At 43.9% G+C, this 20,000-nt stretch overlaps 1 protein-coding gene across 1 annotated transcript in view; it reads right to left on the bottom strand.

Annotated features, from left to right (window-relative positions):
* cacna1ab (calcium channel, voltage-dependent, P/Q type, alpha 1A subunit, b) overlaps positions 1-20,000 on the bottom strand; it is a 100,082-nt gene that overhangs the window by 66,498 nt on the left and 13,584 nt on the right. The window contains 1 exon segment of the mRNA XM_030783370.1: positions 14,359-14,622. Coding sequence (XP_030639230.1) covers positions 14,359-14,621 — 263 coding nt within the window. The 5' untranslated portion in view covers position 14,622.

Genomic DNA, 20,000 nt, shown 5'->3' on the forward strand with positions numbered 1-20,000 from the left:
CAGCAGTGTATTGCTTTGGTCAGTTTGGAGCAATACTGCTGAATTAAACAGTCTGGACTTACGCCTGTCCGTAAAGTGGACGGAAAGAGTACGCAGTTAAACATTTCATGTATTTTCATAGACTTGCTAACGAAATATACTAATGACATACAAATGACTGACATTCCTAAAAAAAAAAATGGTAAATGGTTTGATGTTATGTCAAATGATGATTCACGTACACAGCGGAGTCATGCAGGGAACAGACACGAAGCCACTGTGGGCTGAACTGATCTGTCGTGTCTTATGCTGGGCTCTTATACAGAGGCCTTGCTAATGGGGTGTCCTTATCGTGCTGTATCACGCTGAAATCAAACTCAACCTGTCCTTATTACTCACTGAACATGCCCTGAGCAAATGAATAGGCAGCTGAGATGTACCAGTGAGGTAAGACAATGATTCCTAGCCCCTGAGCACTGTGTGTATGTGTGTGAGCTCACAATGAGTTGGTCTTCAAGAGGAGGACATTAAACCCCCAGTGTTAATCACACCTCCTGGAATCCGCCTCCTCTTTCCCAGCATGCTCCACGTTCCAGCCCGTCTGACGCCAACCCCAACAGAGATACAGACCTGCTGGAGGACTCAGCTTCCATTTTCACTCTGTGATTTATCTCTGACCTTTCATTCTCGATCTCTCTCTCTCTCTCTCTCTCTATCTTACTTGTTCTTATTGTTTCCTATCTTGTCTAGTCCTCATCTACCAATCTGCCTCTTTCGTTTGTGCTCTCTTTCTCACTCCTTACTACCTTTCTTTCACTGCCCTCCAAGACAAATGTTTACATAGTGTGGCGGAACAAACGAGCCCCTCTCGTTCGGTTCATTCTTTATGTTTTGCTCTCTCTCTCTCTCTCTCTCTCTCTCTCCCACTCTGCCGGAGAGACTGACGGCGATAAATGGTGAGCCCGAGCGAGCAGGAAGTGGACGCCTCTTAGGCGGGAAGACATGTAAGAGATTGATGCAGGAGAAGATAAGGGCTAGGGGGGTGTGTGTGTGTGTGTGTGTGTGTGTGTGTATGTGTACTGCTCTTTAACATCCCTGTGCGGTGGTAAACACCAAATTAGGAGGAGTGTGTGTGTGTGTGTGTGTTTGTAGAATGGGGGAGGGGAATTTGAGCACTAAAGAGACCCTCGGAGAGAAAGTGGGTTCTCAGCTTGATACCAAGCTATGTGTGTGTGTATGTGTGTGTGTGTGTGTGTGTGTGTGTTGGTTTCACTGAAGCTCAACATCTATGTAACAGAGCCAATCTCTATATTTTCTCTCTCTCATACACACTCTGTCCATCAACCAGATATCTTTCACCTCCTCTTCACTTGTCTCCGTTTTCACTACTTCTCATCCAGTCTTTTTTTCTTTTTTTTTGCCTATCCGCTGAATCCTCCTTTTCTCTCCATTCCTATGGACCCCTTTTTTTTCCTATCATTTTACCACACATCTTCTGTCTTTTTTTTTCTTTTGCCAAATTTTTGTATTACTCTTTTTAAACCCTTACTAAATTAATCTCTTTTTTTTTCCTTTTCATTTTATACTTGTTCTGCTTTTCTCCCGTGTCTTATCTCCTCTGCTGTAAGGCTCTTGTCTAAGCCCTGCTTATTCCACCCTCTACCTCTCTGCTTTTCTTTGCATTTTCTCCCTTCTTGTCTAACCTCCCCCTCCCTTCATCCTTTATCCCGCCCTCTCTCTCTCTCTCTCTCTCTCACCACCCCCCCATATCCCCCTTCTCCTCTCTTCCCTGCGTCGCTCTTCCTCCCCAATCTGCCTGCTTCTCTCAGCGCTCCGTATTTTGTGAGTGCTGTGCATCAATCATCCGTTTCCACATCATACAATCTTAATTCAGCAGCAGGACCGCTGCCGCATCAGCAGCTCTTCAGAGAGAGGGGAGGAGAGGGAGAGAAGAAGGCTATAGACAGCAGAGAGAGAGAGAGAGAGAGAGAGGGGAGGAGAGGGAGAGAAGAAGGCTATAGACAGCAGAGAGAGAGAGAGAGAGAGAGAGAGGGAGGTGGAGAAAGACTCTGGTGAGAAGGGAAAAAAAAGACTAGAAATGGACAGTTTAGGAAGAAAGAACAAAAAAAGAAAGGGGGAGGAGAGTGGAAGAGAAGGAAATAGAAAGGAAAACGAAAGAGAGGAGGAGAGAGAAAGAGAGGGGGAGAGAGAAAGAGAGGAGGAGAGAGAGAGTGAGAGAGAGAAAACGGCGATGTCAAAATAGAAAGAGCAGAAGCAGAAGACAGGAGGGTGGAGAAAGAATTGCAGTCCGTTTTTCTTTTTTTTTCTTCTTCTTCTTCTTTTTTTTCTCTTCCGTTCCTTGTTTTTTTTTTTTTTTTTTTTTTTTTTTTTGAGTGGGTTTCACAAAAGTAGGTTACTGCCAGCAGACACGGAGATGCGGTCTATCCCAGACATTTCACATGTGCAAATCAAACATGGTCATATAAGTCACACTTACAGACATGCCACTTACATACAGCACAGACACAAACACCTCATCTCCTCCACCACACGCAGATCCTTTACCGCAGACGGTCCCCTCGACATATCCACAGCGGGGGAGGCGAGAGAAAGTAGCATATCTGAGGATATATACCATATTGTTGTTTTCAGTGTAACCATTTCTCTCTTAGTGCTTTACATCCTGAGCCAATCACTGTGCTTGGGGTCTCTGAGGAGTAATCTCGCCTGTTCTTTGTGGCTGCGAACAAACAGCGAAATAATGTACAGCCAAGCGCGGTTGTGACACCCATATCGGGAAATGCAGGGAACTCACTGTACCGTTGTGTCCAGAGTGAAGAGCGGAATGCATATCAGTGCTGTTGTGTCTATAACATGTTCAGTAGTAGATGCTTGAGATTAAAGCTTTGTGTGTGTGTGTGTGTGTGCATGTGTGTGTGTGTGTGTGTGTTATCACATGAGGGAACCACGTGGGTTTCGGTTTCGATGGGGAGCGTCGCAGGATCCTGGGCTCCAGCCAAGCGGAGCGAGTGCCGACGGGATCTGATGGGCTGTCACTGGTGGCCCCGGCAATCTGGGAGATGTACGACAGTGGAGGGGTAGACGCCTGCACCTGTGTGTGTGTGTGTGTGTGTGTGTTTGTGTGTGTCAGCACCGCAAGGGCCCAGGGTAGATAAGAGGGGCTAAAAGCCTGCAGTGTCAGCATGTCCCCTCTCTCTTCCCCCTCAATCCCCCCACCCCCACCTTTTCGACCAACAGCCACCCGTAATCTGTCTCTCGGGAGATTTAGGACCCCGGGGGAAACGGATGCTGCAAAGCATCGCAGCTCACCGGCCGAGGCAAAATGACTTCAGTCTCAATAAAACAGAGACCTGTGACAAATCATTTGTATCGATGATGTAAATAAGCGTCGACGAGTTACATATTGGTCACCTAAAATATTCTGTATGATGAAAAAAAAAATCATAAAACAAGACCGGTAACGAATGCCGCGCCGTGGTCTTTGCGCGCGATAAATTCCGTGACGATTTGTTTTAACTGAGCGCAACTTGAGGAGAACCCAATCAAAGGTCATATCCATTGCCTCTAAATCTGTACTTTCAATTGTGTTTCTAACTCTTTTATGCGGAACTACGGTTCTCCAGAACATCACAGTTAGACATCACACCACAACGCCAAGTGGGTAACCACAGTTCAATTTGAGCCGTACCGACCCGAGAAGCACACGAGACGAATCATCAGCAGTTAAAACATTAAAAGATTAATAAATTCTCTGTGGGAAATATCAAGCACTAGACTGAATGTGCACTTCCCAAAGCAGCATCCCCCAAAATAACTAAACAGCCCCTCACCACTGCTATTAAAACAAATAAATAAATAGATAAATAAAAAAGACGGCGCATTGGAGAGGTGACTCACCGTCGAATCAAAGTGGATGCTGAATTAGTTACATTAGCCTGCATCATGTTTACAGTGTTTGTCCTATTTGGGGAACAGAAACATCAATGAAAGCCCATTTCTGCGTCAACTTGTTTTTGTAATACTATCTCACGTTGTCTCCTTGCTCCACAGCTGGGAGGAATCAATGAACGAGTGAAGCTCTTCCTCCATATGCCATCCTTCCCGCTAAGAGTATGTGTCCATTGATCCCCGGAGAGAAATGAGTTTTGTTCAGACATGAAACAGTATCGCCGGGCGCTCTTTGATTTAGCGCACACGCTAACGACGGGTGCTCACGTCATACGTGAATTCAGAGGTTTTTTTTTTTTAAAAAAAACAAACAAAAAAAAAAAAAGACAGGTGGAATCGACAAGAACATATCGCAGATTCTAGTCAAGTTCTACTCGTGCTTGCTCCAGATGTATTCGCTGAGCAAACATTTGAAATGACTAAAATTTGTGGAAAAGCCAAAGAGAATTTTGTAAGACATCTTAACACAGAGGGAATGAGTCCTCGGCCTAAGTCCAAAACCAAAAAATTCATTTACTGATATGTATAAAATCATTAAGTGTGGTAATAATACAGAATATGAAGGTAATTAGCAGGATAAGAGATTTCCCAATTGCCAAATGGTTAATTAAATCACCGTGTGTGCGTGTGTGTGTGTGTGTGAGAGAGAGAGAGAGAGAGAGAGAGAGAGAGTGCTCTCTCTGTGAACACAACATTAATTAAGATATGTTCTTTGTACAGATATGACAGTTTTCTCCGGTAATCTCCCTGATGTCTCAACCACAGTGACCGTGTGTCTGTCCTACTTACCAGAAATAGAGTTCAATTGAAAAATTAATAGCATCCAACTTTTAATAGAAAAGGACGTCAGCAGAGAGCTTGGTTGAGAGTGGTTTGAATTAGAACAAAAGCTGTTTTGTCAGTACTAAATGTGGAGAATTGTTTTGTTCTTTCTCTTAAACAGAAGTAATCAATCAATCTTATAGCCAATAATCTAATTTTCTAATAAATACAAATTCAGATTGCCAATGCTTGAGTACCATCCGAAGAATAATATTTGAGGTTGCCACTTTAATCCCAAAGATTTAAGAATTGGTCAATGACCCTTATTCCCTTAAGGGGAAAGGGTATATTGACATCTGCAGCTACTTCCATCTACCTTCTAAACTCTATCTGTTAAAAATATCATACATGAATAAATCAGGGAATATTAAAGCAATCAATTATATTTAAACTTTCACATGGAAAATCTGAGCCATCAACTGTAAAAAATTCTTTGCGGCAGTATAAGCACATATGTACAGGTATTCAAAGAAATCAGCCACAGGCAAGGTCCCGATTTTTGGATAAAAAAAAAAAATGTAGGAATAACATTAACAGTCCTTTGAAGGAATAACAAACGGAGAGATATTTATGCTGCGAAAATCCATAAGAGTCCGTGTGACCACGGCAGCGTACACACCTGTGTACAGTTTGAGAGACATCAAAGGCCCAGGCAAGCCTTGAAGCCTGACATGGACGCACTAACGATTAGCACCATCTGATCTCCTTTGAACTCTCACCTCCCCCAGCACTGTCCAAAAGGTCAGAGACCAGGGTCAGGGGGTCGAGCTTTCCATACAGTGTGGCCAGTATAGCCTACAACTCCATGAAATATAAAACCTGTGAATATACGTGTGTGTGTGTGTGTGTGAGTGAGAGAGAGAGAGAGACAGAGAGAGTGTGTGTTTGTGTGTCTGTATGTGTATGAAAATGAGAGAGAGAGAGAGAGAGAGAGAGAGAGAGCGTGTGTGTGTCTGTGTCTGTATGTGTATGGGAATGAGAGAGTGTGTGTGTGTATGTGTGTGTGAGAGAGAGAGAGAGAGAGACAGAGAGAGTGTATGTTTGTGTGTCTGTATGTGTATGAGAAAGAGAGAGAGAGAGAGAGAGAGAGAGAGAGCGTGCGTGTGTCTGTGTCTGTATGTCTGCGTGTGTACAAGTCTAAATGTGGATATGTAAGGTGAACCCCACCCTACTCTTACACACTGAAGTCCTGAGGGACACATAGCAACTGATGCTGTGTTTCCTAACCCTCCTCCATCTACCTCCCTCTCTCTCTCTCCCTCTCTCCCCTCCCCCTCTTTCGGTTCCTTCTCTGCTTTAGGGTATATACTGTGTTCACTGTGACCATTCCCAAGGCACTGGTTGCCCCTTGGCTTCCAGGCTGGCCTGCCATGTTGCTTCTGGCAGCCGTGCGGCTGCTGCTGTTTGTGTCTGAATGCAGGGGCCAACCCCAGCAGTTGCCGTGGAAACGGACAAAGCTAAATAAAGCAGAGATCAATAGTGATCATCAGAGCAGGGAGATCTCTACACCTAGCCAGTAAGGCCTCTACAGTGTGAGTGTGCATTTACATGAGAGTGTACGAACGTGTGTGTGTGTGTCTGACAGCGAGAAAGAGAGAGGTATAGTACATACATTGTTTAACATCTAGTGTTACATGCATTTGTTACATGATATTTTAAGTGTGCATTTGTATGTGTGGGGTGAGTGCAATATTTTGAAATGTGTTGCAGCATCTCTCTCTCTTTCTCTCTCTCTCTCTCTCTCCAAAATACTTCTGATACTGAAAAAAAATTGCACTACACAGTTTATGCATTTTGACATAGAGATAAGAGTTAAAGCTGTTGATGGACAGTATATCTTAGACTACGGGTGCTCTGTGCAGTAGTGTTGTTTGGTAGAGTGCTACAGTGCACACACATCCACACTGTGGCAGAGTGACTTGTCACTGGGTTATTTTTGCCTCTGTGGAGTGGCTCTGTACACGCCTGATCACTCATGCCTGGCTCACCCAAATCACATGTTAGCGCTGTCAAAATACACCCACCTCCTGCTCAAGCATCTTCAACGCCTCACACACGCACACACACACACACACACACACACACCTACCTCTCATCCTCCTTCCATCCTTGGCGTCCACTTATCTGCTAATTGTTATCAGAGTCAGCGTCTCTCTCTCTCTCTCTCTCTCTCTCTCTCTATCTATCTGCTGAGTGACAGTTTTCCTGACCTGCATTCTCTGACACTGACTGACAAAGCCAATCTTCAGCCGTGCCCAAGTGCCTCACTGCCATAGTAAGTCGCTATCCCATATCAACGCCAACGCTGACCGTGACAACGCTAACGCGAAAACAAACACACACACACACACACACACACACACTCACACACACACAGGCTGACCTCATGGTTACACACTGACCTTTTCTACTCTGCTATGACACCCTGTCACGGTTACAGGAGTAACTTCTTAATCACCGGGGTTTGTTTCACACTAACAATATTGCTGTTTGACTGATAAGTTTCAATTTTTTCATTACCTCTGAACTTTTCTCTCTTTTTTGATAGCATTCAATGCTAAACGAATTACACTGATAAACTTTTACGCTACTGCGTGTTAAGTCATGAATATTTCTGAGCTCTGTGTTAAGCTCAGTTCTGACAGGCTTAAATTTGGACTGCTTTTTTTTTTTTTTATCGCGAGGGTACTTCTTTGACCGGAAAATAAGGGCGCTCTCTCAACATTGGCGTCAGAAAAAGTCGAGATAAGGCACAGTGAAGCGTTGGAACTGAAAAACGTGAGCGGTGAGTACAAAGCAACTCTAAGCACTTTTTCTAATCGCTTTTTTTTTTGCAGTGTCGATTGAAAGACGAATTGAACGTCCTTACGCAGGCCTAGGGCCCCAGAGAAAATGACCTCATGAGTGACGTCAAGGTGCTGAAGATGCTATTTTTGGGAGTTTGAGGTAAAAAAAACGATCTTTGCGTCGCTCAAATAGAACATTTCTGCACCAATCAAATTTTAGTAGTATTTGGGTGGCTCTGCGGCATGTGAACTTGAACGCTGTGTTAAACAATGGGACTTTGCGGCCGAGGCTCTGCTTGGGGTAGCATCCCCCCCCCCCCCCCCCCCCCCCGAACTTTGCAAACCTTGGGCAGTGGCAGGCATGGCAGGGCAGGGCAGGCAGGCTTTTGCTGGTGGTGCACAAGGTTTCATTAATTAGCTTTGACTGAGCTGCAGATTGAATTCTTGCTGGTGTTTGACACGCTCTGACATTTGTACACAAGGAGTCCTTGGAGACCGTTGTGCGCTAATGGCGGTGAATTTGGACCAATGAAGAGGAAGGAGGAGCTGGGCATGGGCTACGGCAATGTTTTTGATTTCACTAGAAACTTATTCTATTTTCATCAATTCATCAGGGTTTTTTAGTGCATGACCTGGTGCATGGTAGATAAGTGGAAAATGTGGATAGATAGATAGATAGATAGATAGATAGATAGATAGATAGATAGATAGATAGATAGATAGATAGATAGATAGATAGATAGATAGATAGATGGATAGCACATACACGCACACACCCATCCTCACAATGTTAATCTGCAGAGAAAAATGGAGATCTAAGAAACAAGAGAAACAAGACCAGAGGATTTAATGACTACTGTCCCCTCATCTGCTTGCCCTACATCCTCTCCAAGCCAGAGAGGGAGTGAGGGAGAGCTAAGAGTGGCTTTAATGGGGAGTAGTATAATATGTATCCCCCTCCCCTCCCCAAGCAGCTCCTAATGCTAAATCATACTGTCATCACAATAATTATTATCATTAGCATCGCCACCATAAGCATTCCTATTAGCAACTGCTCATTAATGTTGTTTTTTTTTTAACGACCAAATAACTATTAGGAGATATCGCCTTGATCGATTCAGAGTACATACGAAAACACGGCCAGTGACCAAGAATAAAAGCAGCGTTTCGACACTAAGGGTCTTGCACATCCATCATCAGAGACTAATGGTTTACTACCATACATATGAAGGCTAAAAAAGAAGAGGTGTAATACTGAGGACCCGGTTGGACTTCATTAAGAAGTTACCATTACACGGCTAAAATGGAGTATGCAAAAAAGAGGCAGAGAAGGAAGAGGAGAAGAGGAGGAGAGAAGAGAGGAGGGGGTAAAGAAAGAAAGAAGAAAAGACAGCGTAGCGTGTGTCGTGATGTGCCATCCCGTGTCTCCAGTCAGCGCGAACAACGTTCTCTGTCACTGATATTTTGCAGGATTGCGCTCATGCCCGGCGGGTTTGAAAGCTCCGCGGGTCTGAAGTGGCCAGAGGGACGGTAAGCACGGGGCGGGGGGGAAGAGCCGCAGGAGCGTGGAGCTGGATGGAGGGTGTGTGTGTGTGTGTGTGTGGGGCGGGGGGTGGAGGTGGGGGTGGGGGGTGGAGGAAGTACACTCGGGGCAGCTTTGTGCTCTCAGTGACTTCCACAGAAAGACACCCCCACCCCTACCCCCCCACCCCCACCCCAACACGGACTCAAAAAGCTCTGTGCTAAAGGCACCGCAGGCGCGGCCGACACACACCATCTAACTGGCGAAAGACCAATAAATAATTTACATTCTGCAGATTGAATGTAGATCACTGGCTCTACAGAGAGAAAGAAAAAAAAAAGAGTCTATTCTCTCTTCTCCTTCTATCTTCTTCCTCTATCTCTGTCTGTCTTCTTTCCTTTATTTTCAACCCTTTTTTTCAACATCCCTCTATTTTTTTTTTTTTTTTTTTGGTCCTGTGTTATAATTGCAAATGCCTTGGGCAAACATTTCCACGTTATTGTCCTTCCCTTAATGTACACCTAAACACACCCACACGAAAAACTTCTGCAGAACCAAGAAGCCGCTGCTCGACATACAAACTACAGTAAGGACGAAATGAATTCTTTAAGGAGACTTTATGGTGGCTACAGCGAAGACAAGGACGGCTTTTAAACCTCGAATCCTGCCAACAACTGCACACACACACACACGCTCACACAAACCCAGTTAAGGTTTTTCAGTGTGGACAGATTGAGGACAGTGAGGACATATAAGGGAGTAAATGTACATCACACATAAATCCCCTAAAATATACATCCCACATGGCCTATGTCGTACAGCAAGAGTTCAGATATGATAGCAGCGAATGTGAAATGTAATGAGGTTACTCATTTGGACCTTGAAAACTCACGCCCACTCCACTCGTCTCAGTTTACTTAAACTTCACGTAGCATCTCGCAAACGCTACAACGCTACAAAAATAAATAAATAAATAAACAAGTGGCATATCGCATGCCAATAATGTTGGGAAAAAAAGAATCACTTTGTTATCTGATCGTTTTAAGACTTTGTACCGCTGCTTTCCGGCATGTTCCGTTCATTCGCAAGAGTGCACAATCAGCATCTAGTCTAAAGTGCATTTAAATACTCATACTTGAAATCTCGCCCTAAATGCTTGTCATTCGGCCAAAGTGAGAGTGTCTGCGACTAAGTTGTAAATGTTCTTAAAAATTAAAAAAAAAAAATTCTGCTCTGTCAATGTTTACAAAGCCAACAGATTTCATGGACATTCAGGGAAACCAGGGAGAAATCAGTGGTGCTCTATGAATTCCCAAGGGGACTACCACAATAAACTCCCTATTCCCATCCCTTAACAGCCGTGCTCCCGTTTTATATTCCCCTGGCCACTAGACCTGACGTACACACTTAGCTTCAGCCTGGCATGGTTTACCAATGCTGCTTCACCCAAATGCTAGCGCTCTGACGCCGCCAGTCGATCAACGTAACCGTTGTGCGTACGTTCTACATTCACATGGCAGCTACAGTGCCGTGTGCTCCGTTTTTGCCTATTTCAGAGTCGGTCTCAATTTACACAATTCATTAATTGAAGGAGGTCCACATCCCTGTACGGCTCATGTTCACTTATGTTTGAATAAAGTTCGTACTGCCACACCATAGAACTCCCAATGTCCTCGACAGTCAACTCTAATCTCCCAACCATTCGCTGTCCTTCCTCTGTTACATCACACAATTTTCTATAAACTACATTAATGGGAAAAGCCTTCAGAATAAATATTTACTTGTTTGGTTCTGCTCATACAGGTACCCAGTATAATATAGGTGTATTTACTCATAAATGATGTAAACACAAGACTGTGCTAATATGCATAAACTGCAAGGCTCTATCCTAATGATAATTACACAAGTGCAGATGGCTAAATGTTCATGTGAAATTAGCGGGTAAACCGCAAAAAAACAGAAGTGTTGTTATCTAAACATTCATCATTTAAGACATTTATTCTGAACTGCATAAATGTTCATCTGAAATTTTCTGGGATTCCATCAAGATGCGGTGGAGATTGCATCTGCTGCCAGTCTGAGTGGCTGGCTGGCTGGCTGGCTGTCTGCGGGCTGCCCTGCGTCTAATGACCATACAGTATTAAGCCATACAGTATCCAAACGGGGGCATTAGCATTCCTGCCGTGTTCCTGCCACTGGAGTGCTTAAGGTGAGACTCCCCCCTAGAGTGACGGTGGTGACACGGGGGGGCAGGAGGGGGGGCGGCGGAGCGTCCTGGCCAGCTGCCAATGGCCTGAGTCCAGCTTTCCAGCCAGACAATGGGAACAGCTCTTAAATCTCGAGCTCTCCGCACTTCCCTTTCATATGAATGAAGAAATAACACTCTAAGTGATGAGAAAGACCTGCGTCACACGGCAAGTCCTTTGACGCATGCAGGAGAGACAGTCATCTGAGCCACAGAAAGAGGGTGTGTGTGGCACAGTATGAAGATGATGATGATGATGATGATGATGATGATGATGATTAATGTAGAGGTGGTGGGTCTCGTACAGGTTGCGATGATAAAGACAATGAGGTTGAGGATGATGATGGTACCACTAGATGAACTTGGTGTGAATCATACACCAAAGAGATGTAACACATATCTGAACACTTGACTCAATGAACAACAGGTATACTACGTATACTTGCATTTATATGAGTGTTTCTGTGTGTGTGTATGTGTGTGTGTGTGTGTGTGTGTGTGTGTGTGTGTGCATGTACTCATACAGTGAGGAAAGCATCTGGTTATGCAAAGTATCTGGCTATGTGTTCATATATGTTCAGGGACAAGCATATGTATGTGTGTGTGTGTGTGTGTGTGTGTGCGTGTGTGCGCATGTGTCTGTGCCTGTGTGTGTGTGTGTGTGTGTGTGTGTGTGTGTGTATGCATACATGTGTGTGCCCATATCTGTTCCCGCCTGTGTGTCTTGGTGATTGCACACTGGAGCGTGAAAGTCCCAAATGGTGATTTTGACTGTGTTTGTGGCACGAGCTGGCTTTGGTACGCTCAGCCTGTGGCGTCCTGAGGGGAGTTATCCTGCTGAACAGGTGTGATAGTTTCAGCTGTTACAGTCCAAACCAGCAGATCCCCTGTCAGTCACAACTTAAGCCACTGCCCAGCATGATACCGATGACACATAATCTCCACTCATCTCCAATAGAGAATGGAACATCTTCACATGCACGTAAATACGAATCAGCATCTCAATCAAGATGCATTCAGCAAAACGGGAAGAGATCTGAGTAGACATTTGCTGTATTACGACGCACGGGTATTTTTTTTTTTTCTCTTCTCTTGGATCTCAAATATTCTTAAAGAGATGCTTGACCAGGAGTCATGTTAGCATACGGCCGGTGCGTTTGGAGTGATAGTGTTTTAAGTTGAACTGAATGTGGCCCTTCGTACAATGGCGTTTCTATTCCTGCTTCTACTCACATGTTCACACACAGTGTGGCCAACAGAACCCCAGGACGTGTGAAAACCACACAGACGACAGAGAGCGAGAGCAGATGGTCACGGAGAGAGAGAGAGAGAGAGAGAGAGAAGCAGAGAGCGAGAGTGGACAAACTAATTGGCATGCAGTATCAGAGAAACAGGATATCAAGCAATAAAATCCACCTTATTTCCTATGGCACACACCTCATCACACACACCAGCTATTGCAGTGTGTGTTCACACGAGACACAGCAGAGTCAAAAACTGTCCCGCTATTCCACAGTGCACATCATGTTCTCTATACACCATCACATCACATATAATAAGCACAACGACACTCAATGGCTGGCAAGTTGTTCCCCCTCCTTCCTGCTTCAAATACAATCACACTGAATACATTCAAATGGACTGACTAGTCTGTATACTACCGTGTTCATTAATTTCATTTAAACCGCGTGTCGTCCTCTTCAGCTGACAGAATACCAAATCCAGGACATCGGATGCAGATCAAATGAAACAAGTCAACAACCAGCAACAACAACAAAAAATACACATATTTAATAAACGCATCCGAGTATTTATTCCTTAATTCGTCATCTTGAGGTGAAGAATTCTATGTGCTTTCTTGTAAAATGATGAGCCAAGATTTTACTTTGATTTTACAGGATCTTCCTGAAGTAAGGGAGTGGTATCTGCAATAACACTTTCGTGGCAGAAAGGCAGAGTTTTGCTCATCACTTGGATTAGTGGATCACTGCTTAAATAACCCTTCCATGTGAACGCACATGACGACTGCCAGAAACTGTTCCTTCGCTGACCACAGACCAGGTTCCTCTAACCAAGCCCTCTACCTCTGCCATTACATAGAGGATGTAAATGTGAAACAAAGCCAGGAATGAGAAGACATTTTATTTACAATCTATATAAATTAAAACCAACTGAAATTCGTTTCAAATAGAAAGAAATACTAAAGCCTTGGCCTAAATCACCTGCTCTCCATTTTTATTAATGCCTCGTCCCTCTGGTCTTCTCTTTTTCTTCTTCTTTTTTTTTTTTTGGTGTTCTGTGAGGCACCATTAAAGGCCTCACGTGCTGACATCAGCAACCAGTCAATCCCCTTCTCACCCTCCCCTCCCCATCCCAACCCCCCCCCCCCCCCCAACCCCCCCCCCCCCCCCCCCCCCCCCCCCCCCCACCCACCTTTCCAACCACTCTCCAACCAAGAGCTGTGAAAACCATGCATTCTTATGCAGCCTTTGGCCTCTGCACATTAGCCTGTGTACATGTGTAGTCACTCACACGCACACACACACACACACACAAAATCAGCTTAACCATCTCTCCTCTCAAAAGCTGGAGGAGCATCTCTGACCACAACATATCCTCCCTAATTACAGTGAATGATGTGACAAGCTCTGTAAGAATATCTGAAGAGTGGAGAGTACTTTCATAAATTATGAATGACTCCATGATACAGTGTAATATGCAAATCTTTTAAACATACAGTGTATCTGGACAAATGCACTAACTAAAACTAACCATATCATTTTATATTACTGGAATTGTGCCTTTTGAAATAGCCCAGAAACACTAATCACTCGTTTAAAAAAAAAAAAAAAAAAGTCTGTATTGATCATTTGTTAGCATATCTTATTGACAAGCAAACGCTATATGAAAACCTATCTGCCCTCTCACGTGCGAACGTGATGTGAACAAGGTGCATTCTCCATACTGAAGCGCTATCCAGTACAGTACCTGTACCCTGGGGCCCCTGGACAGCGTTACGCTTTAGAAAAGGATATGGCCATTCGGTGATCTTTTTGGCGTATTTTCTCACCACGTTGTCTTCGCTGAACAGAAAAAGAGAACGGTTGACTGTCAGGCAGTTCTGTCGGACCGGAATTGGATTGTACAGGGCCATCGTTCGGGCTCTTTGAGCCATTGATTGCTTGTACATCCTCTGGGCTCCTGGTGGGCCGCCTTGCCTGCTGCCACCACGGCCAGGTCCCCCTTGGCCTGGGCCCCCGCCATACCTGGCCGGCACTTCGTCTCCAAAGCGCGCCATTCTGTAGAAACCAAACGCCAATCGTTACGAAGCAGCCGAGAAGAAGGTGAAGACTCAGGGCAACCACACCACATTACACCCCATCCGTCTCAGCACATATCATACATGCAAACTGTTTCGCTCTTTCAGGTCTTCATGGCAAAGACATGTTCATCATTGACGCCAAACAAGATCAAGGAACAATATTTGTATGTGTCAAAGTGAAAAGGTGGATGGATATGGGAACCAAAAACGATGTGGATGGCTCAATGGGTTCCTTTTTCAGTGCAGACAGTTCATCAGTTCTTTTTCAACGCTAAAGTATTCCGAAATAAATCGATAAAATGTTTTATCTCCCCAAGGAGGGTGGATTCCACATTTTAATGTATATTTCTTTTCGAAACAGTGCAGTCTATGTCGCCTTGCATTTTACAAAATAAATAAATCGATCCTTTCGCCCATAATTGCAGTACCACATTAGTGACAGCACGACAACAAGGTATAAATTGCTATTAAACGCTTAGACTATATTAAATCGAATGCGTCTTTTTTCAAGAGAACATCTTGGCTGGTTTTTCGGTTGCATTCACGGTTTTTTTTTTCACCGGATAAAAATAGAGTAGAAAAAGGGTGAAAATTCCTTAATAATTAATTTATTTCTGTAGCATCCGCAATGTTTGATATGCCATGGCAATATTCTGTCTCTCTTGCCGCCAAACTCTCAGGTTACACACAAATACCGATGATGGGGCTTCCCCAATTCCGGACCTCAGTGGCATTTGTTGATATTTAGAGATTGAAGTTCATTTCGTTTTCAGAGCCATCGTCTCTCTGGCGTGGGCGTGAGCGTGAGCGCGGCAACGAGAAAACCATGTCAGAATTTAACTCTCTTACTTTCCTCTCTAAAAACGACAGAATTTACGCAACGACCATCATCTGTACTCCAAAACTCGTAGAAAAATCCAAGACGCATAAAATCCAGAGAGGGCGAAAGCAGTCGCTGAAAGCAGCATCATCAGTCCTTAAAAGACGTTGTAGCGGGTGGATTCTTGCACTAGCTCGCATCTTCTCTGCCACCAGTATGGGCGCAGCCGAGGAACCGTGAAGCATCCCCGCCCCGCATCGTTTCCAACTCCTAAAAACCCCGCTGTGCTTTCCAGTCGGGTACGTTTTCTCTTGCCTTAAGGGACGCGCAGTCCGGAGGCGATGTCGCCGTTGAGGTGTGCCGTAGAAACTGAGACTCGAGAAGCGAGTGCAAGCCTCCGATCAGCTGGCAGGTTTAGCTACACTGAACATCTGATCAATTTAACGCTACCCGAGCGCCGTCCTCAAATCTCTCGCCAAGCCTTGCAGCACATGACGCGCATCCCCATAGTGATTCGCTTATCCGCGCACCCTCTCCAACTCCAGCTAGAGGCACGGCTCCCTAGTCTATGCCAAGAAAAGAAGACCTAACCAAGTGAAATGTTATTTTGCCTCCCGTGGATTCAGTTACGACACTGAAAAGTTACACTATACATTATTATTCAAGGCCAATGCACGATGTATCAGTGTATGAGTGTTATTTCTGAGTCATACACCTTGCCGGAAGAGGGAGTGTATAACCCATCTGTTGACCAAGTATGGGTTTGTTTTTGTCACTCCAGCTATAAGATGGTGGCGATCTCAGAACAGTACCTATGATAGTAAATATCCACAACTGCAACGCTTTGTTTAGTTCTTTATACGTTGATTGTTATTTTACAAGGAGACAGGACGGTATTTGCCCTGAAAAAGCCTTTGGATATTAAATCCATCTGTCGATTTGGCACCAACCACTAAGATGCCATTGGTGGCTAATTCCCCCGGTTTAGCGACTTGATTGTGCAAAACAAACCCTATCGCTTTCAAATGACAGCCGGTGCATCAAGAGACTAAAACTGAATTTATCAAACCTTTATAGCAACTCCAGAATATTTGTTTTAAACACAATTCACGAGGACAAACAGTCTCTCACAGTTCTGACGGGTGAACTTATGCCTTATTTTTCTTTGCTTAGGAACACAGTGCTATCCATGGTGCTGAAATAGTCTGAGGTAGGCGAACGTAGAGCAGTGCGGAAAAGCAGCACCATAAAAGGCAGCGGGCTTCATACTACAGTGCGCAAATTGTTCTGTGTATCCAGTTTGATTAGTCAGCGGACTTGTTCTGGGAGCTTAGTGTCCAACTGCCTATAATAATGTATTAACACGTGAATTCCCGCTGAGTAGGTGGAGTGGCTGTCCCGTTGGTGGGCAAATTAGCAAGCAGCAAAACGATTGGGGATACGCTTACAATAGCAATTCCGCGAGACAGGAATCATAAGTGATTTATTGAAAAAAAAAAATGACGGCAAAAGGTGTGAAAGACATGGATAGTTCAGGCGAATTATTTTCTTCAGACGGGTATTATTTTCCTGATAACCGACAAACCAGAAACGGTGTGTGTGTGTGTGAGTAAGAGAGAGAGAGAGAGAAACCTTAGCAGCACACCTTCCCTCCCCTGCGTACACACACTAAAGACATATCCTGCCATAGTCATTCACACTCTTACAAGCATGTCACGTACTTTCTGAAATGTTAATTGAAAGATTTTTTTTCACTGTTGCATATCAGTCAGCCGGTTTCTCCAATTACCTCACAGAGAAAATTAAAAATTAGTCAAAAGAACAGAAAAAGATGACATTTTAACGTTTGTATGTACCTCGTTATACAATAACGTAATGTCGGCCGGCTTTGCACAATATTAAGGTATGTATTATCGGTGTGTGTGTGTGCGTGTGCATGTCACTATCAGTGTGCCTCTGCTCTTTGAGGTAGGGTAGTTGCAGTCATAGAGCTAGCCGCATGGGTTCTTGGACCGAGTCGTGTTGAGACTCTGATGCGCAGCATTGTCATTCAGAGAGCGTTGACACGGCAACCCTGCAGGAAGCCCACGCGCTTCCCCCTTCAAACACAAACCTCTTCCACTCCTCTCTCACCGAGCAACGTCTGCCTCCTCTCACACTGGGAGACACACAGCGTGCCAGAGAGGGGCGGGTGTGAGGTGCGTGTGTGTGTGTGGGGTGGGGGGGTGGGGGTTGGAGCGAGCGGAGGAGAGGAGAGTGCGTCTCTGCGTATCACACGTGAACCACCTGCCGTCTTTTGCCATATCCCTTTAGGAATGTTCAGGGTCAGCAGATGGTGTTTTGATTGAGCGTAGCATGATAGCATGAGCATCCGTACATGTACAAACACACACAAACGCAAACATACACACACTTCTGACACATGCCAATGCCCACACAAGCGCAACACACGCACACACACACTAACACCACAAAACAGAGGGGAAAGACGAGGAGTACAATATAAGGGGCGTGGCCACATGTCACGGCGGTGGATTCTTTCCATTGTCGGTGACGCTCCGTGTGTCTCAGGTTTGCTGTAGTCTGTGAGATTAACACCATACACCAAAGACAAATAAAATATTGCCCTGCATATGAGGTTATAATTCTCATTCACCGTGATACTTTGTACAGCAGCCTAGTTTCTAATAGCATAATTAAGAGCACAAGCTAGGCTTTATACATTGCAAATATGATAAGTACAGAGATCTAATGTAAAATTGGATGTCTGTGCTGCTGAGTCAATTATTTAACTGTTAAAAAGGTTCCCAAAAGTTCGTCATACTGCATCTAAATATCAAAAAAAAAAAAAAGAAAAGAAAAATGAACAAGAGCTTTCTGCGGTGGCACTGCATGCTCTACATTTTGAAACAAATTCAATATGTTTACATGATGAGTTTGCAGTAGTTCTCCTTATAAAAAGGAACCTGCAGTATTCTAATGATAACATGATATAAACATGACATAAACCAGCACTAGCTATGCAGTATGTAGTGAATGATTTGTCTCTCACTTATTTGTACTGTTTTACAGTTTTCGTCTTTTTTTTTTTTAAATCGTTGCTATGAAGAGAACAACTTTATAAAACAAATCTCTTGTGATCCCATGGAAAACACTGAGATTAAGAATGACTAAACCTTAACAAGCAGGCATATTTACTCCTCACCGTTCAAGCACCTGTTGCTTATAAAACCAGTAATCTGTTACGATGATGTCATTGTCCATATGCTTCAGTCAGATATTGTAAATCATTTGGGCTTTTCTACCAATCCTGTACAGTATATTAATTTTCTCATGGTTCTCTCTCTTTTCAATTTACATTGCTTGTTGCCTACAGTACTTTTAGGTTTAGACAACACCTCTGGACAATCTAGTTTGGAATAATGGATTAATGTGTTTTAATCTGTACTTTAGAATGTGGAAAAATGAGAGGTATTCTGATGCCTGAAGAATTTCATAATTGTGTTTTTTGTTTTTCACACCACTGCGTAACTCTTAATGAGACCTCTACTTACAGCATATAGGCATCGTTTGATGGTGAAATATCAATCTTCTGAAATGTCTGGAGTTTAGAGATACATTCCGACGCATATTTTTAAAAACATTCTTTTAAGTTGTTTTGATTTTTTTTGGCCAAGTTGTTCTGTCATTTGCATGTAAAGTTTTGAGAAATTGAGAAATGTGTATAAAAAGAAACAGAATGTATAAAACAGCACAGTATCAAGTAATAGAAAAAAAATATTTATAGTGGCTCCTTCAAGTTTTTCTCTCGGGGGTTCTGAATGTACGTGAGAAAAATTCTATATTTAAATGAACTCAACAGATTTAGGGATAATTTTAGACCAAGATTACTTTTATACCTCTAAGCATAAGCATAATTAATATAGGAATTGAGGAGAAACCATAAGCTTATTAGTTTAACTGTGTGTTTGTGTGTGTGTGTGTGTGTGTGTGTGTGTGTGTGTGTGGAGTGGGAGCAACTATAAATAAATGGCTTCCAACTAATGCAATGGATACATCATCAGCTGAGCAGCAAGCTTGTTTGGGGAGGGGGCCTACTCGGAGAGATGATGATGGGGGGGGCTGTAGGATTTTTCTGGCCATGTGCTCTGCTCTGAGCGTTTCAGGTTGTGCCACCAGCTGTCTGAATGGAGGGCATCTCTGGGTAGGATGGGACCCACTTAGATAACTGCTATGTATCACACTGGACAAAAAAAGCCTGGACGAACCCTCTCATACCAGACTTTCTATGGGTTACTCCGCAAGGAGACGTTTATTCTAGGTTTGGTTTGGTACAACGCATTAGTATCCTTTGAAAAGTCATGTTTAAAAAAAAAAACAGGACGCTTAGCACTGACCATGACTGTGGCTCCGTGTTCCCATTGGGTCATTGTAACTGTCACTATTCCCTCTGCCCCTCAGTGGCTATTTCTGGGCCAGAGGTCCTAGGGACCGTTCCATTCTCAGTGACCTGTTTTTCAGTTGATGTTCAGAGA

This window comes from Chanos chanos, chromosome 8, assembly GCF_902362185.1.
Source record: "Chanos chanos chromosome 8, fChaCha1.1, whole genome shotgun sequence".
NCBI classification, from domain to species: Eukaryota; Metazoa; Chordata; class Actinopteri; order Gonorynchiformes; family Chanidae; genus Chanos; species Chanos chanos.